This window comes from Haliotis asinina, chromosome 16 (genome assembly GCF_037392515.1).
Source record: "Haliotis asinina isolate JCU_RB_2024 chromosome 16, JCU_Hal_asi_v2, whole genome shotgun sequence".
NCBI lineage: Eukaryota > Metazoa > Mollusca > Gastropoda > Lepetellida > Haliotidae > Haliotis > Haliotis asinina.
In genome coordinates, this window is record NC_090295.1 from 49267598 (window position 1) to 49294290 (window position 26693).

The 26693-nt window shown below is 41.0% G+C and overlaps 1 protein-coding gene across 1 annotated transcript in view; it reads left to right on the forward strand.

Annotated features, from left to right (window-relative positions):
* LOC137267852 (neurogenic locus notch homolog protein 1-like) overlaps nt 1–26693 on the forward strand; it is an 87741-nt gene that overhangs the window by 53789 nt on the left and 7259 nt on the right. The window contains exons 18-26 of the mRNA XM_067802279.1: nt 19184–19294; nt 19529–19660; nt 19961–20071; nt 20486–20593; nt 20798–20908; nt 21905–22015; nt 22438–22569; nt 22870–22980; nt 25619–25750. Coding sequence (XP_067658380.1) covers nt 19184–19294; nt 19529–19660; nt 19961–20071; nt 20486–20593; nt 20798–20908; nt 21905–22015; nt 22438–22569; nt 22870–22980; nt 25619–25750 — 1059 coding nt within the window. The remainder of the gene's footprint in view (nt 1–19183; nt 19295–19528; nt 19661–19960; nt 20072–20485; nt 20594–20797; nt 20909–21904; nt 22016–22437; nt 22570–22869; nt 22981–25618; nt 25751–26693) is intronic.

Here is a 26693-nt window from a genome sequence, read left to right on the forward strand (position 1 = left end):
TTTACAGCATGCGCCCTGTGAGGTCTAGCATTGTCGTCCATAAATATGGGTCTCGTTGCCAGAGGATGGTTCTCAAAATGAGGTACCACAGCCCTGTCAAGAACCTCCTGTTGGTAACGAACACCGTTAAGGTTGCCACGGATGGTAATGATATCCAACTTGCAGTTCATGGAAATGCACCCCCATACCATAACGGAACCTCCCCCAAAGGCCACAGTCTCCTGGATGTTCCGTGGAGCCATTGCTGTGTTCCTCTGCCTCCAGACCCGAGTACGACCGTCCACCATGTGCAGCAAGAACCGGCTCTCATCTGAGAAATGGACCTTCCTCCAAGAGGCAATGTTCCAGTGCCAACGGTCATTACACCAGGCCAGTCGGGCTGCCTTATGGGCTGGAGACAGTCTGGGTCGCTTGATTGGCCTCCTTGCCCGGTATCCTGCAGCTTTCAGACGATTCCGAACAGTCCTGTTCGAGATGGGTCTCCCTGGAAGCCACTCCTGTCTCAACCGAGAGCTCGAGTCGAAGGACCTGCGCCGTACAAGTCTCAGTAAAGCTCTGTCCTCCCGGACTGTGGTCTTCCTGGGTCTTCCTGGTCTAGGCAGGTCTTTAACTTCATTAGTGGCCCGGTATTTTTTCAAAAGTTTTGAAATTATGGAATGATGTCGTCCGATTTGAGTCCCGATTTGTCTTAGAGACATACCAGCATTCCTCATGCCGATTATTTGCCAACGAGTGGCCTCTGATAATTTCCTACGTGCCATGACATTGAAATGAATGAAAAACCGAATGCAATCGACAACCTGCGCTTGTAAACACCCCAGGGAAAAAGTGCATTTTTCGAAAGTTGAGGTTAAAGCAATGCACGTGCGCTGTGCAAGCTTCACGCGCGTCATATCAACCCATGAAAAGCTCATGCTGTATGTCAATACATCAAAATTGAATAATCAATCATCAAAATTACTTCCTTAAACTTTGTTAAGTTTTTATGTGTCTTTGAATTTGGTGTTGCTTAATTAATTTCCATATGTATAGATACAATTCAAACACCTTTTAGATGGAATTTTTCAGAACTAAGGAAACCAGAATTCCAAACGAGGGGGACAATGTGCCCTAGGGTGAGGGATGATGTTTTGTATGCTGGAATTCGTTAGAGAATACCTATCTCAATAAAGACTGAGATTTGGATTCCGTTTACTCATTCAGAGAAATATAGCACACAAGCTATGTAGCTGTACAATACATATACTTACATGTTAACATGTGACATTCCTTGGGCATAATTTCTTGTTATAGTCAGCCTTTGACAAGGCTACGATCATACTTGTTCAGTGACTATTACGCAATTAAGGCAATATGAATAAGAATTATTTTTCTTGTTTTTAATTTGCCAGTAGATTGTATGTTTCATTGTTGATTTTTGTTAATAAAGAAGTTCTCCACATCGGATCATATGACTGCTGCAGTGCCAGCATACCCGTGAAAATGCCGGTTAGATTTGGTTTTCAGTAACCTGTGCTTGTAGGATGGCACTAACGGGATCAAATGATCAGGCTCACTGATTTTGTTCACCACATTGTCATTGTGTCCCGATTGCATAGGTCGGTGCTTATGATATCGATCACGAATCGTCTCTTCCAGACTTGATTGTTTACAGTCCGCTGCCTATTGCTCGAATATGGCCGAGTGTGGCGGTAAACAACGAACCAAGCAATCATATTTCTGTCAGCGTTGCACTACAAGTTAAGATCTAAAGTGTTCACATTCCAGATCACATGTCCGAATGATTTCAGAACATTCTTTGGAATGTTTTATTACGGGCTTCACAGTGTCTCTCAGGGTCACCATCAAAGACGTCGGAGGCATAACAGGAACGGATGTGACGGATTGTACCTGTGTGATATTATCGGTAACCTTTAGATTTAGAAATGCCACAACATACCATGATGCATCAGCCAATCTCATATTCCTGGATAGAATGAAAGAGATTTTTTCACATCTGATGAATGACACTAATGTTTCACAATATGATATATCGACCATAGAATCATCAAAGTAAATATATATGCGTTTTTATCCATTTTACAGCTCCCTGAGTATGGTTCTTGTCTCCTGCAGTTTTAAATATCAATACCCAAACGGTGCACATGTTTCCTAGGGCAACGATTGTACGCGAGTAAATGGTGCTCCGTTACCATGTATTTCTTCAATATCCGCAAATGCATAAATATAGTTTCAGAGAAAAACTTCTGAATCACACTGTTTATGGTCACTTACACACTGCCTTTGTCTCTCTCCTGTAATAGGTCCCATAATGTAGCTCCTATTAATATAATATCATTTCACACGGATTATACAACAGATGAAACTGTTGGCATGAAACGAAGAACTTGCACTCGCGAATATTAGAATGCTCTGTTTTTTAAACATACCACCAATTGTATGGTAGTTTCCTGAACAACTCCTCCAATTCATGTCAAACTGGATGCAAACTTGTGGGGCACGTTAAATAGCTATGCGTCACATTCATTCCATATATGGCCAGACGAAGTGGATGTTTTCTTTCAGATTTTGAGATTTATAGTTATTTCGCAGCAGACTGCCAGTAGTAAATTAAACCATATCTGAAATAGTTCCAGACTTGTGAAGATCCGGGATAGAGCTGATCTTCAGTAACCTATGCCTGTCGTAAGAGGCGACTGACGGGATCGGGTGGTCAGACTCACATCAGCTAATTGCGAGGATCGATGCTTATGCTGTTGATTACTGGATTGTCTGGTCCAGGCTGGATTTAATTCCAGTCATGTGTCTTGAAAATTGCATAAAACTAAACTCACTCACTTAAATACAGTTCCACTACAGTGATTCATTGTGTGTGCTTCTGAACTTCTAGAGATTTCCTGTTAAACAAGAACCCACATCTAACTAAACGGAAACATCTTACACAGCATTCCACTGTACTTATGAAACACTCAACACCGAAATTCCCACCATATTCTGCGAAATGTGGTTGTTGATTGTGCAACCGAATCGCACTTCTTGGACATTGTAAGATATTAATAGCTGAACTTTGCGACATACAGTCTCGGACTGTACAATTGAGTCACACTTCATGATCATTGTAACACATTAACAGTTGAACATTGCACATACGGTTTGCGATTGTCCAATTGAGTCGGATGAATGAAAGGATCGATGGATGGATAGTGGATGGATAGATGATGGATGGTGGATGGATGAGTGGATGGATGGATAATGGGTGAATAGATGGTTGAAAGGATATTGGATATTTATTGCAAAGTTTTACGGACATTTTGACAGTTGCACAGTTAGTATGGTATACGGAACGTCTAGCAGCTTGTTGCAGTGCAAGGAGAGTGAGATTTTATAGCATTAATCATCTGAATGGGAAAGACTAATACAATTTAGATCGTAACTATTATAAAGCATTAGAGAAAATAATTGATGTGCAAAGTTATAAATATAGCACATTATTTTGGTCTACGAAGTAGATCTTCAGTTGTAACACACACTATTGCCCAAGGTGAATGGGTTAAAAATTATTTCAAATGAAGTTTTTATCAATAAGAATAAATGTTTGGCCAGAGCAGGGGAACGTGTCCCATTCTGTTTCAGTTATCAGCAGATAACACTGAACTAGAGAGAGGAATAGTGGTGTTTTAAAGTCGTTTAGGATATTAATAAGATGTTCCATGGGAAAGCGTCAGTTGTATTTCTAATGGGTTCTTTAGGTTCGCCCGACCACTCTGTTTAAATATGTTGCTTCTTAAATTAAACTATATTTAATTCAAGTTAGACTTACAGGTGTTTATCACCAAGAATGGCCGCTTGAATTATAGTTCCCTTCTAAATAAAGGACAATGTCAATTGTCCACCTAATAACATACCAATTACATTACTTGAAACAAGTGTGAAAATATTTTCAAAACTTCAAAACGTCCTTATAACTATTTGTGTATGTCACTATCTTCTACGTAGTACATTGTACTTAATACACTCTTTTTAAGGTACGGATTGTGAAGTATGGATATCAAGTGAACAGTTTCTATGTGTTCTGATATGAACTACATGTACATACACGTCCTCCGCAAGTTGTTGTTTGTCTTCGTAATGTGGCTAGGTTGGATCGGATACAACGCTCTTTTCCACCCCTCGTATACGTATGGCACTTGATACTTGAAGAATGTTTAAATAAAAAAAAACTGTTCAAAAATGTTAAAATATATCTTCGCACGCTGGCAAAACGGTTATATTTTTGCAGGTTCGGGGTCCGACAGTTATGCCATTTATCTCTCATTCTTGTCCTTTTTTTATATACGATACTGATCAGTTCGTATCTGGTAGCCACCAGTATTATATTGAAGATGATATACGTGATTTGTTCATCGTGTTGTTTGCTGACGACATTGTTATGTTTGACAGTACGGTGGATGAGTTGCAAAAACATTAACATGATAACACTTTATTGTGATATGTGGAAACTAAAAATTAATACTGATGAAACTAAGGTTACTGTGTTTCAGTAGGGTGTGAAAAATATGAGCATATTTCCTTTAAATAACGTGTCTTCCAATAATACTAAGGTGTAGACTTTACAAGTTCTGGACTTTGCTATCAAACTTTAAACGTTTTATCGCAACAGGCCAAAAAAGAATTATGCAAGTTGAAATCAAAAGTTTTGAACCTTCATAACTTAGTACTAACTGTTTTGTTTCATATTTTCCATGGAAACGTTCCCCTGTGTGATCATATGGTGCTGAAGCTTGGTGGTTTGGATTTCATGCTCCACGTGACATGGAACAAGTTCATGACACGCTTCGTAACGAATGTATGCATATTACGACCAGAGGTGAAACTGAAAGGTATACACTGAAAATAAAAATGTATGTTAAAATAATTATATAATAATTGTTCGAATATTAAAGCTTCATTATCATAACATCAAGCATATAAACTTCCATCAATACAACCTTGCAGACACAGGAATAGACTGCTGGGCACTTAAATTTAAAAATCTATAAGTTATTGCATTATAAACTAAATTTATAAGTGCTTTCACACACAGATGTATCCCTATTGATGGTCAAATAAGGATTGCAGATTCACAAATATATGCGATCTCAAAACAATAATTGATTTTTTTTTTATTATGATACATTGCATCGATTTTAATAATCTGACACTTCGCAATGTCCCGATATCGATGTTTGGTAGTCAGAACAGAGGATCGCACCTAAGACGCTTGATGGCGCTGAAGCTAGTACCAAATGTGATCACCATTGGCGTTCAGCACTGCGCGGTGTCGAATCGGCATCGAACCAATCTGTCCCTAGATCTGATGTTGCTGGATTGCAGTCCATTGTGCCAGTAGTGCATGTGTGAGTGAGTTGTTGACAGATCCGCGGCTGTGGGTGACGCTGTCGAACAAGAATGTCAAGAGCATCCCAAAAGTGCTCGAATGGGTTCAGGTCTGGTGATCTGGAGGACCATGGCAACACATTGATTCATGATAAAATCTCTCATGACATGTGTTGTGTGTGGTCTGGCATTATACTGCGGGAACAGCTCCCTCTCACGGTTGAGCGTAGAAAAAGCAGGTGTGGACGAAGGATGTCAGCACAGAATCGTTGGGCTGACAGGTTGCCTTAGATCATGACCAAATGACTTCTGCCAGTGTAGGCTGTGCTACCCTGGTATGTGTTGAGCGATACTGCTGGTTGTAGCTGTACGATGACGTAGGTGATGTACACGGTTGTATCGATCTTGATACAGTGATCACTCAGGGTCGTTCACTTCTACGTCTGTCTTCGACGGTGTACTGCTGGTGATACCTCTGCTGGTGTACGTTCTTACCACGGGTTGTTGCATTCTGAGTTTGTTCTGCTTCCAGAAGACCTATTGCAACATTTTGATTGGCGAGGCAAAGTCGTGGCATAATATTCTTTCGACACTCTGAAATAAAGTGACTAAACAAATAACAATAAAGAATTATACCCATCAGTGACACGACTTGAGTCCCAAGATTCATGTGCATTGAATGTACATTATGAAATCATTACATACAGGAATTAGATGCTGGATGTTTGGATGTGATGTTTTCAGACACAATCATCATGGGAATCATATATAAATGAAACGTGTTTTTAAAATCATCCACGTACCACTACAGGGATGGATCAAAATTCAAATTTGGCGATGCGCTTGTTTTTGAGAGAGTATATATGTAGTCTGTCCACAGAAGTGTGAACCGGTTTTGAAAAGTATTTTTTTCAGCGATATGCGTACTAAATTTGCACACTGACTTATTTGCACAGAGGGTATCATCAACAAGTCTACAAACTATCTAAGAGATTGTTCGCAAATTATGCTAGTATTGTCAAATTCAAGACAAAAATTTAAACTATGCAATACTAAGGCAAAACTCAATTATTTTAGTCAATGCGGGCACCATATTCCTCCACAAATATACGAAGCTCGGTCAGTTTATCTCTCAGTCCTCGGTAAACTTTCTCCTTTAGAGAGTCCCATATGGCATAATCCACTGGTTTACAGACAGGACTTTGCGGCCGTCATTCTATACGTCTATTTACAGTGACATGACTCCACCCCGTGCCTGGAAATTCCTTTACAATCCTTCTTCCACTGTATCCGTTCTCCTTGAAACAGTTTCCATGGTAACCTTATCAGCTAGACACTTTGTAGACTTGTTGACGATACTCTCTCTTTACTCTGTGAAAATGTTTGATATTCAGTCTATCAATCGCTGAGATAACGGTACAAAGCAAAACATACCAGACTGGGTTCTATGTATCGTACCAAGCGAGGAAGATTTATATCATTTCGTTTGAATGATTCATTTCATTAATTTTTATTATTTAAAATATGTAATCTTACCTAAATATTTTTGTCAAAATTACTCAGCAAGTGACTACTATTCATGTCACAAACTTCAGCTGTTTTCACCTGCCTTATAAAATATGCAAATTGTTATAAACGGATAACAATTTCTAAATATGTATCCATTGCAAAACTTCTTAGAATCAGATACTTAGAGGACGGATATGTTGCGACAGAGCACTTGACCCCAGCAGTATCTGAGCCATACACTTATTTACGTCATTTATGTAGAACTCAGGAGCTGACTAAGCTTCCTTTTATGTTCCTGTAAAGGACTTCATTTTGACATGTGTTGCTATTGATTCAATTGCAAAGGAGATATTACTTCTAAATAGCACAAATCAGTTCTGCAAATCAACTTTCAAATCTTTTCATATCTGAAATGGTTAGGGTTAGGGTTAGGGTTAGGGTTAGGGTTAGGGTTAGGGTTAGGGCTATTATAGAAAAGGGAGGTTGATGCATAGTAATGATTTTCACATGGTTGATTTTGTGCCATGAACTTGCATAAAGTTTTTCCTTGCTTTTACTTTTCACATTCCTTCTTGCACACAAAATATTATGTCACATTTCACAAATGTATCGGTGGAAATGCATTTAATACTGCTTTGCATCAAAATGTTTCCACTTAAATGTCCGAATATGTCATAAAAATGTACTATATAGGATTGGATGGACAGAAAATGCCATTTCCTCAAGACGTTAATTCGCATGGAACCAACTGGGGTATGGAAAAAGACTTTACATGGAATTGCACAGGCCGGTTATATAAGAGCAACACCTTGTCGTAAAAATAAACCAGCTACAAGCATATAGCTCGTCACGTTGTGCAAGGTTTAATCTGTCATTGTCATAGTTTGCGTGTGTCAACAAAATGTGAATGTTATTGACAAGTTAATGAAACAACAAAATACATAACACTTGCGCAGGTGTTCTGGCACACCTGGAAAATGTGAATGCTAACTTTATGAATTCACTTTGACAATAGGATGAACAATATCACAGCAGCGGGACACAGAAATGAGCTTCACACATTTTGCCCATGTGTGGTTTTGCCCTACACCTGTCAGGAAACAGACAGGGCAAACCGTGTTGTAACTGGACGAACCTGTCGTGTGCCAGTGGGGTAACTTTAGCATAATAGGGGCTGATGATGTGTGCCTCTCCGCGATGGGTCTAGATAGGGTTTGTTGTTGTTTTGGTTTTGGTTTTTTGGGGGTTTTTTTATTGTTATTGTTGTTGTTTTGTTTCCTTTTTGCTGAACTAAACGTACATCACCCAATAAGGGTTGTCCCCGAAGTTGGTTTTCTTACTGGGCTACTGACAGCCAAGAGGAAAGAGGAAAACATTCTTTCAATACCCAGTCAGCCTTCGTCCAATTGTAAAACAAACCATACTGGAGATGGGACTTGCCCCTGGGCAAAAAGCCAAAAGCCAACCAGGCAGTCTAAAAACCACTCTACTAGAGAGTGCCAGAGAGATAGGGTGGCCTCATAATCCACGCATCAATGGCAAGTGGCTTAATCTGCTTTTGGACAACGCCATGTCCATGTATACCTACCTGACGGAGCAAAATCTCCCAGACCAACTCCGGCGACTTACAAATTCATACGCCGGTTCAATCCACTACTGGTGCCCGGAACCAGGAACTTTTGCATGAGGAGAATGCTCATGTGGCAGAAGACGGAAAACTTCTAACGCGCGCGTGAACCTCCTCGTTTTCCCTAAACAAACTCTGCTAGCATCAATCCAATATTTTGCCACCGAAATTTCAAACACTCACTCCCCCTCTTCTTCAGTAGCAGACCTTCCCCCAAACCACGTGTATATTTTGTTTCACTCTATTGATGATGAAATATTTGCTATACCTTCAGAAAACGGGAGCCGATGAAACAAACAAATCAATCTTTTCCCAGAAAGAAAATTAATTTATTAAATGACATTATTTCTATGACGCTTTCTGCGGACTGTTCATTACATGAGGTTAATTCTTGTGTCTAAGTTGCGGCTCGAATCTTGGAGGAACTCATAACACCTCCTCACAACGGATCACCAACATCTCTTACTCATCTCGTCTACATGGATGACATCGAACTCCATGGCAAATGAGATACCACTTTGAAAGAAGAGGTTCTCCTAGTCGAGTCCTTTTCTAATGATACTGGCATGACATTTCGACTCGACAAATGTAATACTCTTCATTTGAAACGTGGCAAGGTAACTGATGACGGATCGGTCAAGTTACCAGGGGAGGAGTTACTGAGCATCTTGTGGAAGATCAATGCCCAGATTCAAGGTAAAATTCGGGCTGAGTTTAAATCTCGCTTTAAAGAAAGCTGGAACTCAGAGCTAAATGTTCTTGTAAAGAGCCACCACCAAATTGTTTGCTGTGCCAGTCCTTTCCTATTCCCTTGAAGTAGTTGACTGGACCAAACAAGAATCTCGACAGCCTGATCAGAAGGACCATGTCTGATAACAGAGCCAACCACCTTTTTCCTGTCTTAATCGTTTATGTGTGCCAATTCTGGAGGTCGGGGTTTGATTATTGTGGAGGCTCTTCACCTCAAGAATTTTATTGTGTATTTTGGCACATATTTAATTATCGGATGATCCTCTGGGGATGCATTCAACCAGGTGAAGTCCTTCACCAAGTCTGCTCAGAGTAGGTCCTTTGTGGAGAAGCTGTCTGAGAAGCCACTGCATCGTGTGGACATGCAGTGTATGGAACAGGGCCCGCTTGCACAGAGCAATCTTAGTTACAATCAATCTTAAGCCCCTACAATCAACTTTACAATCACCGTACAATTGCTCTAATCCACTTGCACAAACACGATCTTAAGACAGCATTGATTTAAGATCGCAATCTTAACCAAGATCGAACTCTTCAACGTTGGAGGTAGAAATTTCTTAAACTGGACTACTGTCTACAGGTGTCTTCAAGTGCGCATAGCATGCAGCGCAAATAAAACGTGGAACTTGTTCCCGCACGCAAATGACATTCCTTCTTTAATCGTACCTTGCAGAGTTTTCATGAAAACAAAACCAATCAAAAGAAAAAAAAACAAACCAAAAAACCCCAACCCACAAATCTTTGAAGGAAATGATAACGTTGAAGAAGGAAGCGATAACGTGGAAGGTAACATGTATAATCACTCGTACCTCAGAGGTTATTCTCTAATCTTTCTACATTCTAATTTTTTATGAACTAAGTATGTGATACTGCAACCACAGAACTATCATGTTTATGCAAGTATTGAAATGCAAATACGTTAACAGATTGGGCCTTGAGTTCTTGACCCAATAATCATGAAATTAAAAGATAGCACATAAATAAAATTTCCTTATGATATAACACCTCAATGTACCATGGCTGTCAGGTGAACATAGTTTGGCATCGGTGTTATTTGGAGTAAAATCCCAAATATATCCCACAAGCATTAGATTTGTAAAGATATGAAAGTGTGACATGACTGTGGGAGTGTTTCTTGATAATTATTATTCGCTTTGTTAAAAAAACGTTTTATGCAAATTTCACATACCCCAGCTAGTGTATTTTTCCCGTTTGAAAAATACTTGTATTATATTAAAAATGCATAGATTAAAACTCTTGTCTCTCGTCAGTAGAAAAAAACATAATTTTGTACTTTATCCAACTGTAGATTATTTCAATGATAAAGAAAGACAAAATCATTAACCGAAAAGAAATATGTGGATATCTGTTCTGTCACAACAGAACATGCACTGTATTAATTTTGGGCATAGCAGATTTTACGGCAACGGCATGATATGCAGAGGGAAACCACTCCCATCTTGCGTAAAAACTAAGATTAGCTGCCCTTGAGTTATTGAAAAGGTCATGGCCACTGCTAAGCGCATGCAGACATCTTCCTTACTATCCTTTCCTTGTTTATCAAAAAGGTACAGTGTATGATGTTCATACCGTTTTCCAACACTGAATCGGGTGTACTCTATGATAATCGACTCGATAATGATGTTGTTCACTACCTCAAATAACGATATTTCTGACGTTAAATCGATGTTGCACTCTCCGTGTTGTTGAAGTGTCGAGGCGAATCATACAGCTTCATGCAGTATAAAAGCAATCCCCAAACCTAAAGCTAATTATTTGCGTGAAACTTACACCAACTTGAACGCCATTTTGCTACTGACTACAATGATCTTAGCTCCTTACAATTGGTTCCTACCAATTGTAAGTTTTGATTGTAACTTACAATGATCTTTGCCTACAATCGCTTTGTGCAAGTGGATGGCGATTGTAGCCGAAGCCTAAGATCGCGATCTTAAGGATTTACAATAATTGTAGCTCTAAGATCGTTTTGTGCAAGTGGGCCCAGAACAGCAATCCAACCTACTCCTTCGCCAGAATGAAGTCGACTGGTCTCAATTGTGAAACTGGTCTCAAATGTGAAACTGGGGTCTTCCTTTTTGCTGCTCAGGACCAGTCACTTCCCACTCAAAATCGCCAGAATGTGATTCTTAAAGAAAATATCAATATGAATTTACAGAGACTGCCCAACACCTTGTCAGTGGATGCCCTTCCGTGGCACAGACAGCATATCTTAAAAGACATGATGGCATGGCTCGCTGCTTTTACCATCGTCTCCGCCAAGCTTGTGACTTGAACTCCGAGGACCGTCCATGGAACAACCCTGAACATGCTCAGGGCGTCATGAAAAATGATGATTTCAAAATGCTATGGCCTTAGAAAAATTCTGACACTGTGGGTAATGCAGAAGGCTGCAGTGCTGGGGAACCTACATATTCTCCGAAAGGGTCTTGGTGAGTTCGACTTGGCAGCATTTCCTGGGAGAAGTCTCATTGACTGTCCGGGCTGCGTGTAGAGGGGCGAGGGCCCTGAGCTGAAAATGAACCTTACCGGCCTGACTGTGTCAGGATCACCCGAACACACTTTGCTGCATTTCTATTTTCAATCTGTAAAACATAATATACATGCTATATAATCTGAAGACACAAGGTAAGGGCTTCATGCGATGTCGAATCAAACTTTCTTTGATAAGCAAACACCCCAAAAGCAGGCTACCCACTAACAACCATATATGTACTACAAAACCACTAACAACCATATATGTCCTACAAAACCACCTACAACCATATAGGTACTACAAAACCACTAACAACCGTATATGTACTACAAGAGTTGGCAGTAAAGTTTTAAGCCGTGTTTAGCAATATGCCAGCAACATCACAGCGGGAGGCACCATACATAAGCTTCACACATTGTACCTGTGTTGGGAATCGAACATGAGTCTTCAGGCTGACGAGTACACGCTTTAAGCATTAGGCTACCCCACCGTTTTCATACGAATAGGCGGGTATGTCAATTTTGCCTGTGTCATAAATAATGTTTTGGTTTTAATGGTCTGTTGGGTGTGACAGTTCCATTTCTGCATTCCATTCTCTGTGAGATTTGACACATCTCTGATGACCTCATCCTCGAATCATTCGGTTACCATAGAAACAACGAAGCCTTTCCCAAGTCCGTAAAAGGTTCCTCGATTGCATGACTCATCGTAAACACATGCAGAGGCGAGTCAGTAGTTCACCTGAAACAGACGCGGGAACATAGCTATGGAGATGCTCAACATAGGGAAATGAGCTCCTCCCGTCTGCAATAAGACATAATAACCTCATTTATAACACTCCAGTCTTATCATGGCTATGCTTTATTCTTCACGCGCACGTTTGGACGCGCGCAAGCACAAAAAACTCACTGACTTTAATTTAACAGTCCTCAGATTCCACTGTGCAGCATGTTGCTTGTGTTAAATAGCAACATGATGGGTTTACACATTTTGGAGAGAAATACACGTACAGTTTTGTAGAACGCACACACGCACGCACACACGCGCGCGCACACACACACACACATACACACACTTTACTTTTACTAGCGGCGTTGAATCCAGTTCACTGTTAATTTAGTCTTTCTTAAATTACAAGATCTAACGGACATTAGAGAGCGGAAATCAAATGAAGAAATGAAAGCAATACTACACGTTTATGTCGGTTGAGTGAACGCACGGCAAAACGTAGATAAGAAGTGGAATATAATCAGCAAACGTCATGCTCAAAATTAGTTTGGGTCAGAAGTTCCGGTCCGCGCCATGACGTGGTGCATGTATCCGGGTGTGAGTCGCTATATATGTGATGCTGCAGTCGGCTGGGCATTCAACTAACCACGTGGTACCTTCAGGATGGGGAGGACAGTAGTATTTGGAATTGTCTTCTTCGTATCGCGTAAGTTTAACATTCGTATTGTTACCAAATGCTTCACTCACAGACGTTCGAACTAAAATATTCGGAATCATTCATTAACTAACATGCACATCTTATTTACAACGTTATATGGATGCACTGTATGTTTGAATTAATTAACTGTATGAGATCTTTCCTTCGGGATCTCAGATCTCCTTCATTAGTTTGCTGAATGGTCAGTTTAGTCCTTTTACAGATGGTTATGAGTGAATATCTTGATATTATGTGGAAACATCGTGAAAAGGATTGTTGATATATGCTCCCGACGCCGGGTGGTTACGAAACTGCCACCTTTGAAGCAAAACTATCTTTTTTCAGAGAAATGTTTCGCTGCTTTGATTTTTTTCTGGGAACTTGGGAGTCTTTTATCTTTATTCCGATTATTTTCTCGTCACAGCGACTATTTCCCAGTTGCTGCGAATAATGTCTTCCAATTTGGAACAGAATATATAACCTTTCTAGAACGTCCAAATAGAAGTCTGTTTGCTTGGGATCTGGGTATATGTTTCCATGTTTTACAATATTTATCAAAGTACGTGAACAATGTCGTCTCTTCTCCTTTGTCTGTGTAGTGTGTTTGCCCACATGGAAAATAGTGGTGTACAAACAGGGGAAACAAACACTTCTTGTACAATGTATACGGGATTTGTTTTCAAACTGCAACTTCATCAAAGTGTAGAACTGACGGATACATAAAGCCAAATGACGACCAGGCTCCAAGAGGAGCAGATAATTTTGTTAAAGAGTTCTTCATTTTTTCTCACCTAGTGTTTGTAGCTCAGTAATATATGTAAACATGTTATAAATGCATCAGTAAAATATCTGTGTTATGATCCATTCTTTGCTGTGGTGACCGTTTCCCCAGTTGTTGCTGCTGCTGCTGCTACCACTACTAATGCGACCACAACAAAACCAGCAGTCTGTGGAGTCAAATTATTTCAAGTGTAAAACACATAACTAGTCAAGTTCAAGAATACTATACATAAAGGGTATTGTACAAATAGTGGACCTTGCTGGCGGAATCACCATAAAAGGAGAAAACCCGAATGATTTGCATGGTATTTCTCGTAATACATTTCAGGGTAAAACCAGAAACATGTCGCTTTTAATTTCCGTTTATACCAGGCCGCACTATAGGGCATCACGTGCTGCTCCTTGTCTTATTTACATGTTAAGATTAACACAAGACCATCCACCTACCTAGTTATCAACTCACCTACCCACCCACCATACAAGTCTCAACATACAAACGCACTTCCCCCTTCTTGGTAATGCCGTTTAAAAAGTGCTGTCTCTACACTGAACTCTGTAAATGAATTTATTTACCTACCCACCAACCAACCTACCTACCTACCTACCTACCTACCTACCTACCTACCTACCTACCTACCTACCTACCCACCTACCCATCTACCTACCTACCTTACCTACCCACCTACCCACCTACCCACCTACCCACCTACCCACCTACCCACCCACCTACCTACCTACCTACCTACCTACCTACCTACCTACCTACCTACCTACGTTGTCATGTTACTGAATTTATTCATTTACCTACTTTCCAAAACACGCACCTCGGGATACGGAGAAAACGGACCACAGCGGAAACGGACCTCCAAAATCGAGAGAAAGGTCACCCCGCAGGAGAGAACGGCCAGAGCCCAGAGAAAACGGTTTCTGTGCCCAGAGAAAACGGTTTCTGTGCCTAGAGAAAACGGTTTCTGTGCCCAGAGAAAACGGTTTCTGTGCCCAGAGAAAACGGCCAACATGGTTGCATCAAATTATATGCTTATATGTAATTCTAAATAACATCGGACTTTCAAAATTGACTTTTTTACATCCTTAGCGGTTTCACTTTTGAAGACTGATTGGTTTTTGGTTTTTCGATAGTTACGATAAACCAATTTGGTTGTTTATTTTTACAGGTAAGGTTAGTTCATGATAGAGAAACAAGATAAGAAGGTAGCGTTTTTGTTACTACTACTAACCTACTACCCGGTTAGTAGTAGTAGGTCCAGCTTTGTTTCTTGTCGTTCTGCAGTGGTTCCTAGTGTGGTATGGTAATCCGCCTTCTGTTGTTGGCAATCCATAGCCAGTTTTTTATATTATATTGTTATCTATAGTTTAAATGAATTTATTGTTTTCTTTTAAATTTATATCTGCGATAAACTAGTTGTTTAACTGTCCTTCGGTGATAGGTGTTTAAAATCTACCTTTAATTATCATGAAACTGTAACTTGTCTTTATTGAGGAAATAGCTGAAATACTGTCAGTGTGAGTTGAAATCCAGGTCAAGGTATCCTATCAACCCATTTTTCAGTGCGTTATTTCAGTGAGTAATTGATGCCGAGCGAAGGTGCAAACCGAAATAATCTTTCCCTGTCGGCTACCGTTATTGTTGAGGAGGTGGCACCAGACACACTTGACCCTGATCAGCCAGACGGCTCCATCTGATCAGCCATTTATGTCAATTTATGAAAGAATTGAAATACTGTTATTTGTTAGATAGGGTTCTTGTTTATCCTCAGTATCACCAGATCTATTATCAGTAAACAGAAACTAGGTAAAAACATAGCATTATAATATACTTTGCACTGTTAAGAGGCAAACAAATAGAGAGTGGTAAATAAATATTGTATTAATACAGCTAGTAGATATACAATATAAAACTATGCCATGACTATGTTATCTCTATTGTTGCCTTCTTGTTATGATATTGATTTGATTGATATGAGATTAATAAAAGTAAAATAAAATACATGGCATTGCATTTTTCTGTTATATATAATGGCCGTATTTTCTAGGTCCAGTTTTCTCGCGAGCGGTGGTCGTTTTCTCGAATTGCATTTTGGCCGTTTTCGTTGGTGTCCGTTTTCACTATAACCCACAATACCTACCTACCTACCTACCTACCTACCTACCTACCCACCCATCCAACCACCTCCCTACCCTCGCACCAACCCAGCATCCCTCCCTCCTAACTACCCACCCCACCCCCACCTCACCCAGCCACCTACCCACCCTCCCTCCTCACGACTTACTTACCCACCCTTTCTCCCACCTTCCCTACTTGCTCTTCTGCCTACCTATCTTACTCTCCAATCCCTGGTTACCTACCCATCGACCCACGCTCCCTCCTTCTTACCTACCTCTCTGCTCCAACGTCCCTACCCAACCACTCTACCACCAGCCCACCTACTTCTTCAAATTCCTACCCCTTTACCTACCAACCCGCCTTCTTGCGTGCCCACCCACCTGCCTATCCACCTACCTACCCACCCACTCTCTCTTTCATCTGTCTACTAAACCACCTTACCTACTTACCTACCTACCTACCTACCTACCCACCTACCCATCTACCTACCTACCTTACCTACCCACCTACCCACCTACCCACCTCCCTACCTACCTACCTACCTACCCACTTACCCACTTTCCTACCTTCCCACCTACCGACCCACCACCCTTCCCTCCTGCCCAGCCAACTACCCACATGCCCAGCTACGTCCTTACTAATTTACTTACTATTTCCAGAGATCGTGGTTTGCCGTGGCCTGTACGGCAGGCCCAGGTACGTATGTATCAGCGACAGAAGTTGTAACGGCAACGGGACGTGTCCAAGTCCCTGTCAGTCTCAATGCCAGTGTTTCAACGGATACAGCGGCCACGACTGTACGAGACGTGAGTGATTTTAATCCTCGTGTGACGTTATACACTTTTGTATAATAAAACAACTGACTGGTGCATGTGGAACAACTAGACTAAGTGTGAACCATTGGATGGGAGAGAGAATGATATTTGTGTGAACCACTGGATGGGAGAGAGAGTGATTTTAGTGTGAACCTTTGGATCGGAGAGAGAGGAGTGATTTTAGTGTGAACCATTGGATGGGAGAGAGAGAGTGATTTTAGTGTGATCCACTGACGGGGGAGAGAGAGAGTGATTTTAGTGTGATCCACGAAGGGGGAGAGAGAGAGTGATTTTAGTGTGATCCACTGAAGGGGTAAGAGAGAGAGTGGCTTTAGCGTGATCCACGAAGGGAGAGAGAGAGAGTGATTTTAGTGTGATCCACTGAGGGGGGGAAGAGCGAGAGAGTGATTTTACTGGATCCACTGAAGGGGGATTGGGGGTGGGGTATTATTGGAAGCCAGTGGCGGGGAGGTGTATATTTGTTTGAACCACCGGGGAAAATATTACATATATTGGTGTGATCCACTGGATGGGATGAGAAAGAAATATCAGTGTCAACCACTTGGTGGAATGAGAGAGATACACTACAATATATATTGGTGTGATCCACTGGATGGGATGAGAAAGAAATATCAGTGTCAACCACTTGGTGGAATGAGAGAGATACACTACAATATATATTGGTGTGACCCACTGGGTGGGATGAGAAAGAAATATCAGTGTCAACCACTTGGTGGAATGAGAGAGATAGTACTACAATATATATTGGTGTGATCCACTGGATGGGATGAGAAAGAAATATCAGTGTCAACCACTTGGTGGAATGAGAGAGATACACTACAATATATATTGGTGTGATCCACTGGATGGGATGAGAAAGAAATATCAGTGTCAACCACTTGGTGGAATGAGAGAGATACACTACAATATATATTGGTGTGACCCACTGGGTGGGATGAGAAAGAAATATCAGTGTCAACCACTTGGTGGAATGAGAGAGATAGTACTACAATATATATTGGTGTGATCCACTGGATGGGATGAGAAAGAAATATCAGTGTCAACCACTTGGTGGAATGAGAGAGATAGTACTACAATATATATTGGTGTGATCCACTGGGTGGGATGAGAGAAATATACTACAAGATGTGATGAGAGCGATATCTTGGTGTGATCCACTGGGTGGGATGAGAGAAATATACTACAAGATGTGATGAGAGCGATATCTTGGCGTGATCTACTGCATGGTGGAAGAGAAATGTTAGTTCGAGACAGGATGGGATGACAGAGGTATATTAATTTAAAATAATGGGTGGGGTGAGAGGAATGTGATAGTATGAAGCACTGTGTGGGGTGAGAGCGATAAACTAGTGTGAACTACGTACATACAGGTTGGGTGCAGATGCCGATTTTTTTTTATCTGATGGGATCAGATTATCACGGTTTAACTTCACAGCACCAATCTGTACTGCCAAGGGAAACGAGTGTGGAGACAATGGTGACTGTGACACATCATCCAAAGAATATTTCTGTAGATGCAAGAACGAGTACACCGGACCAAAGTGTAGAGCAGGTGAGAGGAACTGAGCCACAATGCTGGTGGGTGGTGGTGGACGTATCTACCTACACTTGATAGTTGCTATTCACAAATACCATATTTAGGAGGTGAAAACTGACTTTGTTACAGTGTCTACATCTGATGGTGACATGGTCAGAGGCATGTTCAAATATAGATCTTGTAATCCGTAAGTCTTTTTCAGCCCCGTTTTGCGTTGTTGGCGGAAACGATTGTGGGCCGAACGGAAACTGCACAAGAAGTAGCAGCTACTCTTCATTGTCATGTGTCTGCATGAACGGTTACACTGGAAACAGATGCGACGTTGGTAAGGCTATTTACTCGTATAATTGTACATTCATGAGCATGACTATGGGATCATATTCAGTGGCCCAGTCAATAGCATCTACTTAAAGTCATTAGCAATATCCACAAAGATCCAGCTCTTAGATCTTACATGTCGTAGATTTAGAGCCACATGCTGCTTGTGTCAAGATTTCAATGCGCGTCATATTGTGTATGCTACCTACAGTATCTCTGGTTGAGGGAGTGAATGAAGTGCGCCACTTTCAACAGAATTTCAGACATATATCAAGGCGTGGCAACGTCACAATAGAGGGGCATCCCACCGCTTTGCATGCAATCAGTAAGTCTTTCCCCTTGTTTACTGATCAGTGAAAGTATCCTAAGGTTCCTGCAGGCAACGAATTTTTTTCCTTTTGTCAGCCCCTTTCTGCACGGCCGGAGGAGGTGAATGTGGCGTCAATGGAGACTGTGACACATCGACATATTCCTGTACCTGCAAGAACGGATACACGGGTCAAAAGTGCACTACACGTGAGGCAGCTAAGGCCAAATGTTCACTTCGATATGTCTTACTAAACGATTTTGTAAACCATGCATGACATACAAGGCAGCTAACGTGGTCGGGTAGACAGGTTTGATGACTTTTCTGATGCTTGTCTTCCAATCTCACTTCTCAGAAAAAAATGACAGTCTCTAGATTGATTGTGGTTCTTACCGGATGAATGAGCAATTGAACTTGAAAGTAATATACTGTGTTTGTTTCAGCCCCTTTCTGCACCATTGGAGGAAACGATTGCGGTTCCAACGGGAACTGCACCCACAGCCGTAGTTACTATGGACGCTCCTCATTCTCATGTGTCTGCAGAAACGGTTACACAGGAGCCAGGTGCAACATTGGTAAGCCTACAGTACAGTTACAAAGAGAATCATTATTCAACACCATAATTAAGAAATCATGAGGAAAAGGTATTGCAGATTGTCTTAATGGTCATGTGTGTGCAGAGACGGTTATACAGGAGAGAGATGCAACATTGATAATACCAACTATCCCACTACACATGTGTGAGGGAGCGTATCAAACTAGAGGCCTGACGATAATGTTCTCTTGACGATGTCCTATTGTTTTCATGTGGGTTCTCATCAATGACAATTTCCTTCGAATTGTGCAGGCTATTTATAATTCTTGTATTTTTTCAGCCCCCTTCTGCACTGCTGGAGGAGGTGAATGTGGCGTCAATGGAGACTGTGACACATCGACATATTCCTGTACCTGCAAGAACGGATACACGGGTCGAAAGTGCACTACACGTGAGACAGCTAAGGCCAAATATTTGTTTTGAATATGTTTTACTAAACGAGTATAGTTATTTACTTAGCATCAATATAGATGCAGCGCAACATTTCCCGTGTACACCTGATATCTCCCTTGAGCGATATTACCATGGAAAATACTAAAGGTTCATAAACAGTCACGTTGAGCTGACTAATCAGAATGAGGCTTCTCATAACATCCTTTAACGTACAGGTGACAATAGATCTCCAGAAACCCGTGCATGACATGCAAGGCAACTAACATGATGAAATAATCAGGTTGGATGACTTGGGTGATGCATGTCTTGCTATCTCACTTGTCAAAATAAGTGACAATCTCCAGATTGATTGTGTCTCTTATCGGATGCCTGTGCAAATGAAATTAAAAGTAATTTACTGTGTTTGTTTCAGCCCCTTTCTGCACCATGGGAGGAAACGGTTGCGGTGCCAACGGGAAGTGCCGCTACTACACCTCATGCGAGTGCAGAAACGGTTTTACAGGAGAGAGATGCACCATTGGTAAGACCATCTATTTCACTACACCAGTGTGAGGGAGTGAAACAGTCTGCAGACCTGAAGTTAATGTCCTCTGGGTCGCGCTTCACATCCAATCAATAATGAAGTGCCATTTTCCCCACTTGTGTTCTGATCAACGAAAATAGCCGACGGCCTGTGTGGGCATTGTGTTATTTTTGTTAGTTTTTTGTTTCTTCTTTGTGTCAGCTCCCTTCTGTACTGCTGGAGGAGGTGAATGTGGCGTCAATGGAGACTGTGACACATCGACATATTCCTGTACCTGCAAGAACGGATACACGGGTCGAAAGTGCACTACACGTGAGACAGCTAAGGCCAAATATTTGTTTTGAATATGTTTTCTAAACGAGTATAGTTATTTATTTAGCATCAATATAGATGCAGCGCAACATTTCCCGTGTACACCCGATATCTCCCTTGAGCGATATTACCATGGTAAATACTAAAGGTTCATAAAAATGTCACCTTGAGCCGACTAATCAGAATGGGGCATCTTTTAACGTTCGAGTTAGAACAGATCTTCAGCAACCCATGCATGGCATAGAAGGATACTAATGTGATCGGGTGGGCAGACTCGATGACTAATGTGATCGGGTGGGCAGACTCGATGATGACACATGTCTTCTTATCCAAATTCTCAGAATTAGTGACAATCTTCAGATTGATTGTGGATCTTACCGGATGCCTTTGCAAATGTAACTGAATGTAATTCGTTTTGTTTGTTTCAGCCCCTTTCTGCACCATTGGAGGAAACGATTGTGGCGCCAACGGGAACTGCAGAGAGAGTCGCAGTTACTATGGACGCTATTTATACTCATGTGACTGTAGAAACGGTTATTCAGGAGATAGGTGTGACATTGGTAAGACTACACCACAATTTCAAACGGAATCATAATTAAATGAGTGCAGACACGGTTTTACAGATGCAAAACTGTTAAGATCATCAAAGTATTTATTAGCTTTGTAGAAAGAATCTTCAGAAATATTCGCCACTGAACATTACTTGGGACATTTCTTGGCATGGCAATTTAATAATGTCATCTGCTTTAATAACAGTCATGGTACAATGCAGCGATGCAACCACACGCGGGATGAGGTTGTGGGATCAGCTGGTCCTAGTTACCAACTACAGTACCTTAAGCACTATAGGTTTGAAGACAATATGTCCTTTGCATCGTGCTTCACTTCCAATCAATAACGAAGTCCCGTCGTTTCCCCTTGGATTTTCATCAATGAAAATATCCTACATTTTGTGTCGGCACTGTATTATTTTGGTTTTGGCTTTCCTTTTGTCAGCCCCATTCTGCACGACCGGAGGAGGTGAATGTGGCGTCAATGGAGACTGTGACACATCGACATATTCCTGTTCCTGCAAGAACGGATACACGGGTCGAAAGTGCACTACACGTGAGGCAGCTAAGGCCAAATGTTCACTCTGATATGTCTTACTAAACGATTTTGTATCTATGTAGTAACTTACAATACAGGTATCGATGTACTGCAATGTTCCCCGCGTCTTAATCATATCTTTCTAGAATGGTATTACCAGAGAAAATGATAAAGGTGTCATCCTGACCTGACTGATCGGCATGCACCACATCTAAACAGTTGTAACGCCCTTGAACGTTCGGGTGAGAACTGATCTTCAGCAGACCATGCATGACATACAAGGCAGCTAACGTGGTCGGGTAGACAGGCTTGATGACTTTTCTGATGCTTGTCTTCCAATCTCACTTCTCAGAAAAAAATGACAGTCTCTAGATTGATTGTGGTTCTTACCGGATGAATGTGCAATTGAACTTGAAAGTAATATACTGTGTTTGTTTCAGCCCCTTTCTGCACCATTGGAGGAAACGATTGCGGTTCCAACGGGAACTGCACCCACAGCCGTAGTTACTATGGACGCTCCTCATTCTCATGTGTCTGCAGAAACGGTTACACAGGAGCCAGGTGCAACATTGGTAAGCCTACAGTACAGTTACAAAGAGAATCATTATTCAACACCATAATTAAGAAATCATGAGGAAAAGGTATTGCAGATTGTCTTAATGGGCATGTGTGTGCAGAGACGGTTATACAGGAGAGAGATGCAACATTGATAATACCAACTATCCCACTGCACATGTGTGAGGGAGCGTATCAAACTAGAGGCCTGACGATAATGTTCTCTTGACGATGTCCTATTGTTTTCATGTGGGTTCTCATCAATGACAATTTCCTTCGAATTGTGCAGGCTATTTATAATTCTTGTATTTTTTCAGCTCCCATCTGTACTGCTGGAGGAGGTGAATGTGGCGTCAATGGAGACTGTGACACATCGACATATTCCTGTACCTGCAAGAACGGATACACGGGTCGAAAGTGCACTACACGTGAGACAGCTAAGGCCAAATATTTGTTTTTGAATATGTTTTACTAAACGAGTATAGTTATTTATTTAGCATCAATATAGATGCAGCGCAACATTTCCCGTGTACACCTGATATCTCCCTTGAGCGATATTACCATGGAAAATACTAAAGGTTCATCTTGAATGTTTTGTTTGTTTCAATTCCTTATATACTTTAATAACGAACATAGATGTAGGGTGCAGATCCCCAGTTGCACATATTCCGCATGTACTCTCGATATCTCCCATGAACGTTACATACATACATACATACATACATACATACATACATACATACATACATACATACATACATACATACATACATACATACATACATACATACATACATACATACATACATACATACATATATATACACACACCCACACACATATACATACATATATATATATATGTATATGTATATGTGTATATATATATATACTGATAATTCTCTTTTGGCCGACTATGGCATCGTCGCAAAAATTACATTATCATATGAGCTGTTTTACCTGCTGCGTCTGCTTTTGTGTTACCTTCATTTCCTACGTGACCCTGTAAACAGCAAAGGATAATATCATACTGGCCAGTAGAAATATCATCGTAAAGTTCTAAAGTGTCCAGGGTGATAGTGTATCTCGAAGTGGCATTTTGAATTGCCCGTTGGGAAGACAATGACCATGAAACTGTGATGATGAAGTTTTCGGATGGTTCTGCTGTTTGCTATTGGCCAAAGTCGTGATGATAGCTTTAGCTTCAGCTACTAAATTGTCAGTCATTCATGACATCCAGTATTTGATCCAGTTACGGTGGCACTGGAAACTTTGCCATTATCCTTTGATTCGTCAGTAAAAATGGATATGTGGGTGTTATACGTGTAACGTAACTGGTTGTACTCCTGGTGGAACACAAAACGACTTGTTTTGTCCTTTTGTGTTTGCTTCACCACTTGCCAGGGTGGGTAAGATGAAAGTCGATAAGCTGGTTGAATTATGATTCCAGTAGGTGGAACCACCCTTCGCAGACAAGGAAAGAGAATTTCATAGAGAGGATTAAAAACACAATTGTTGGCTGGATATGAAAGTCTTGGTTGTGGATAGAATCTAGTGACTCTATTTAAATTGTTTAAATGGAGTTAGAATCTAGTTACATACAACGAACTAATTATCTGTACAAGTCTGATCTCATTTGTCAGTTGTATTTCAGAACAGAGAATTTGGAATAATGCCCAGTTGGCCTTAGTAAAATTCCACCTCGTTGAGGTGATTCATCTGCAGTATTGAATTTTTGGAAAATGATAATTGCCACTTAGGAAAGGAGTATGTTCCAGTGACAGGGTGGAGATAAGTGATCCATCGTTCAAGTTGCATACATCATTATTTGAGAGAAAATATCCAAAGAGGTTAATGACCTCGACGGGCACCAGTAATGGGGAGGTGGCTTTTGATGCTGGGGTTGGCAGGTGCTTATGCTGCTTTAGACTCAGCGGATGTCTTTCTTTCTTTGTCAGGCGTACAACTTCTGTTTCTGGCTTTGGCATAGGTTCGGGTGTTTGTGAACCAGAAGTTGTAAAACTTGCCTGTTTACTGAAGCGGTAGGAATCGGTTGGACAGACGTTACCCACGTAAGGTCAGGCGGTCAACAGATGAAATATGGATGTTACGACAGAGCAGGGTGTCAGTGATGACGTGGTTCCAGTCAGACTTACAACTTTATCTGCCTCCTGAACCGAGATATTTTGCTTATGCTTTGTTTAGAGAGTTTGGATTGTCTGTTCCGCACTAGGCAGTATTTGGAAGAAACCACAATGACAGCGTAATTTTGTGACACACACATGTCTGAACATCTTATAGTGTCTAGGATGAGTGAGGGATGACTGTGATCCGTTGTATTTGTTACAGCACCTTTCTGCATCATTGGAGGAAGTGACTGCGGTGCCAACGGGAACTGCACGAGCAGAAGCAGTTACTATGGACCCTCTACCTACTCATGTCATTGCAGAAACGGTTATTCTGGAGAGAGATGCGACGTTGGTAAGACTACACTGCATGCGCAGTTAGACAGGGAATCACAAATAAATGTCACTGTGAAGACATCATGTGTAAACAATCATAACGTGTAACAGATGCAGGAGTATTCCAGCATTTGTGACATACTATCAAATGTAAAATGTGATGGGCGATACAGAAAGTACATAGTGAAAAGTAATTTAATAAAAATTATTTAACACTACATTTAGGGTCTGGGTATTAGTATCTTAGTAATAGTATATGACTAGCAAATAGGGTGTCAACAAAAAGTACATCCCATAATAAACAAATGCCGCTCCTTTTTGTATCAACAGATAAATAGTATGGGCACAGACACCGGTTTCCACACCTGACTGATTACAATGAAAGTGATTACTCATAGGGGTTATGTATACTGATACATACATAAACATACACAAACGTACGCACACACGCACGCATGTACGCATGCACATACATACATACATACATACATACATACATACATACATACATACATACATACATACATACATACATACATACATACATACATACATACATACATACATACATACATACTCTAAAAATTCGTTGTATTTGTTACAGCACCTTTCTGCATCATTGGAGGAAGTGACTGCGGTGCCAACGGGAACTGCACACGCAGAAGCAGTTACTATGGACCCTCTACCTACTCATGTGATTGCAGAAACGGTTATTCTGGAGAGAGATGCGACGTTGGTAAGTCTACAGCACAAATACAAAGGGAATCATTTTTAAACGATATTCATTTTGAATCTTTGGACTCGAAAGGGAATAATAACAGTTCACTCACAGCGGTAATTAGGATAACGAAATCTATGTTTGTCAGATTTAGAATGGGGAAAAGGTGAAACAAATGTGGTACCAGTTCAGTGCCGTTTGATCGTCCTCTTACTTTTGTCGATAATGGTTGAACAAGTTCCTCATGAACTCTTCATGTGTGACATTAGTTTTCAGTGTGAAAGGTGGAAACAAAGAAAGGTCAAAGTGAAAAAATAACGTGAGTGAGTTTAGTTTTACGCCGCTTTTTAGCAATATTCCAGCAATATCACGGCTGGGGAACCAGGAATGGGCTTCACACGTTGTGCCTATGTAGGGAATCGAACCCGAGTCTTCAGCGTGACGAGCGGACGCGTTAACTACCAGACCATTCCACAACCCTGACAAAATATCAACACAGTACCACTGTCATTTCCGTAGTGAACTGTTATGTGGAGAAGTGTATGATTATACACATGTGTACACTTCACAAAAGAGGGGAAGCTTCAATTTGAATTTACAATTGAAAGAATTGAGCGATATATCGGAGTCAATCAATGTTGATATGGTGATAATGAATGTTTTGAGAGAGCGTTGCCACTTGCACTTCCTTATGGCCAAGGCATTGGTGCGGTTATCGGTCGTGGAAGATGATCGGTGACATGCAATGCACGTGTATGGGGCTAATGCAATGTGCACGTGCATGCGTTGTATTGTGGGGAGGTGATAAAGAGAAGTGGCGGTGCGTTTATAAGATGTCTGTCTTCGAAATGTTTGTTAACGCATATACTTCCGTCCAAACTGAAAGGTCGTGTTCTCCTACGTTTTTAGAAAGTAAAATTTAATGTTACAAAATTCGTTGACGTAGTTTAAGATCGATGTT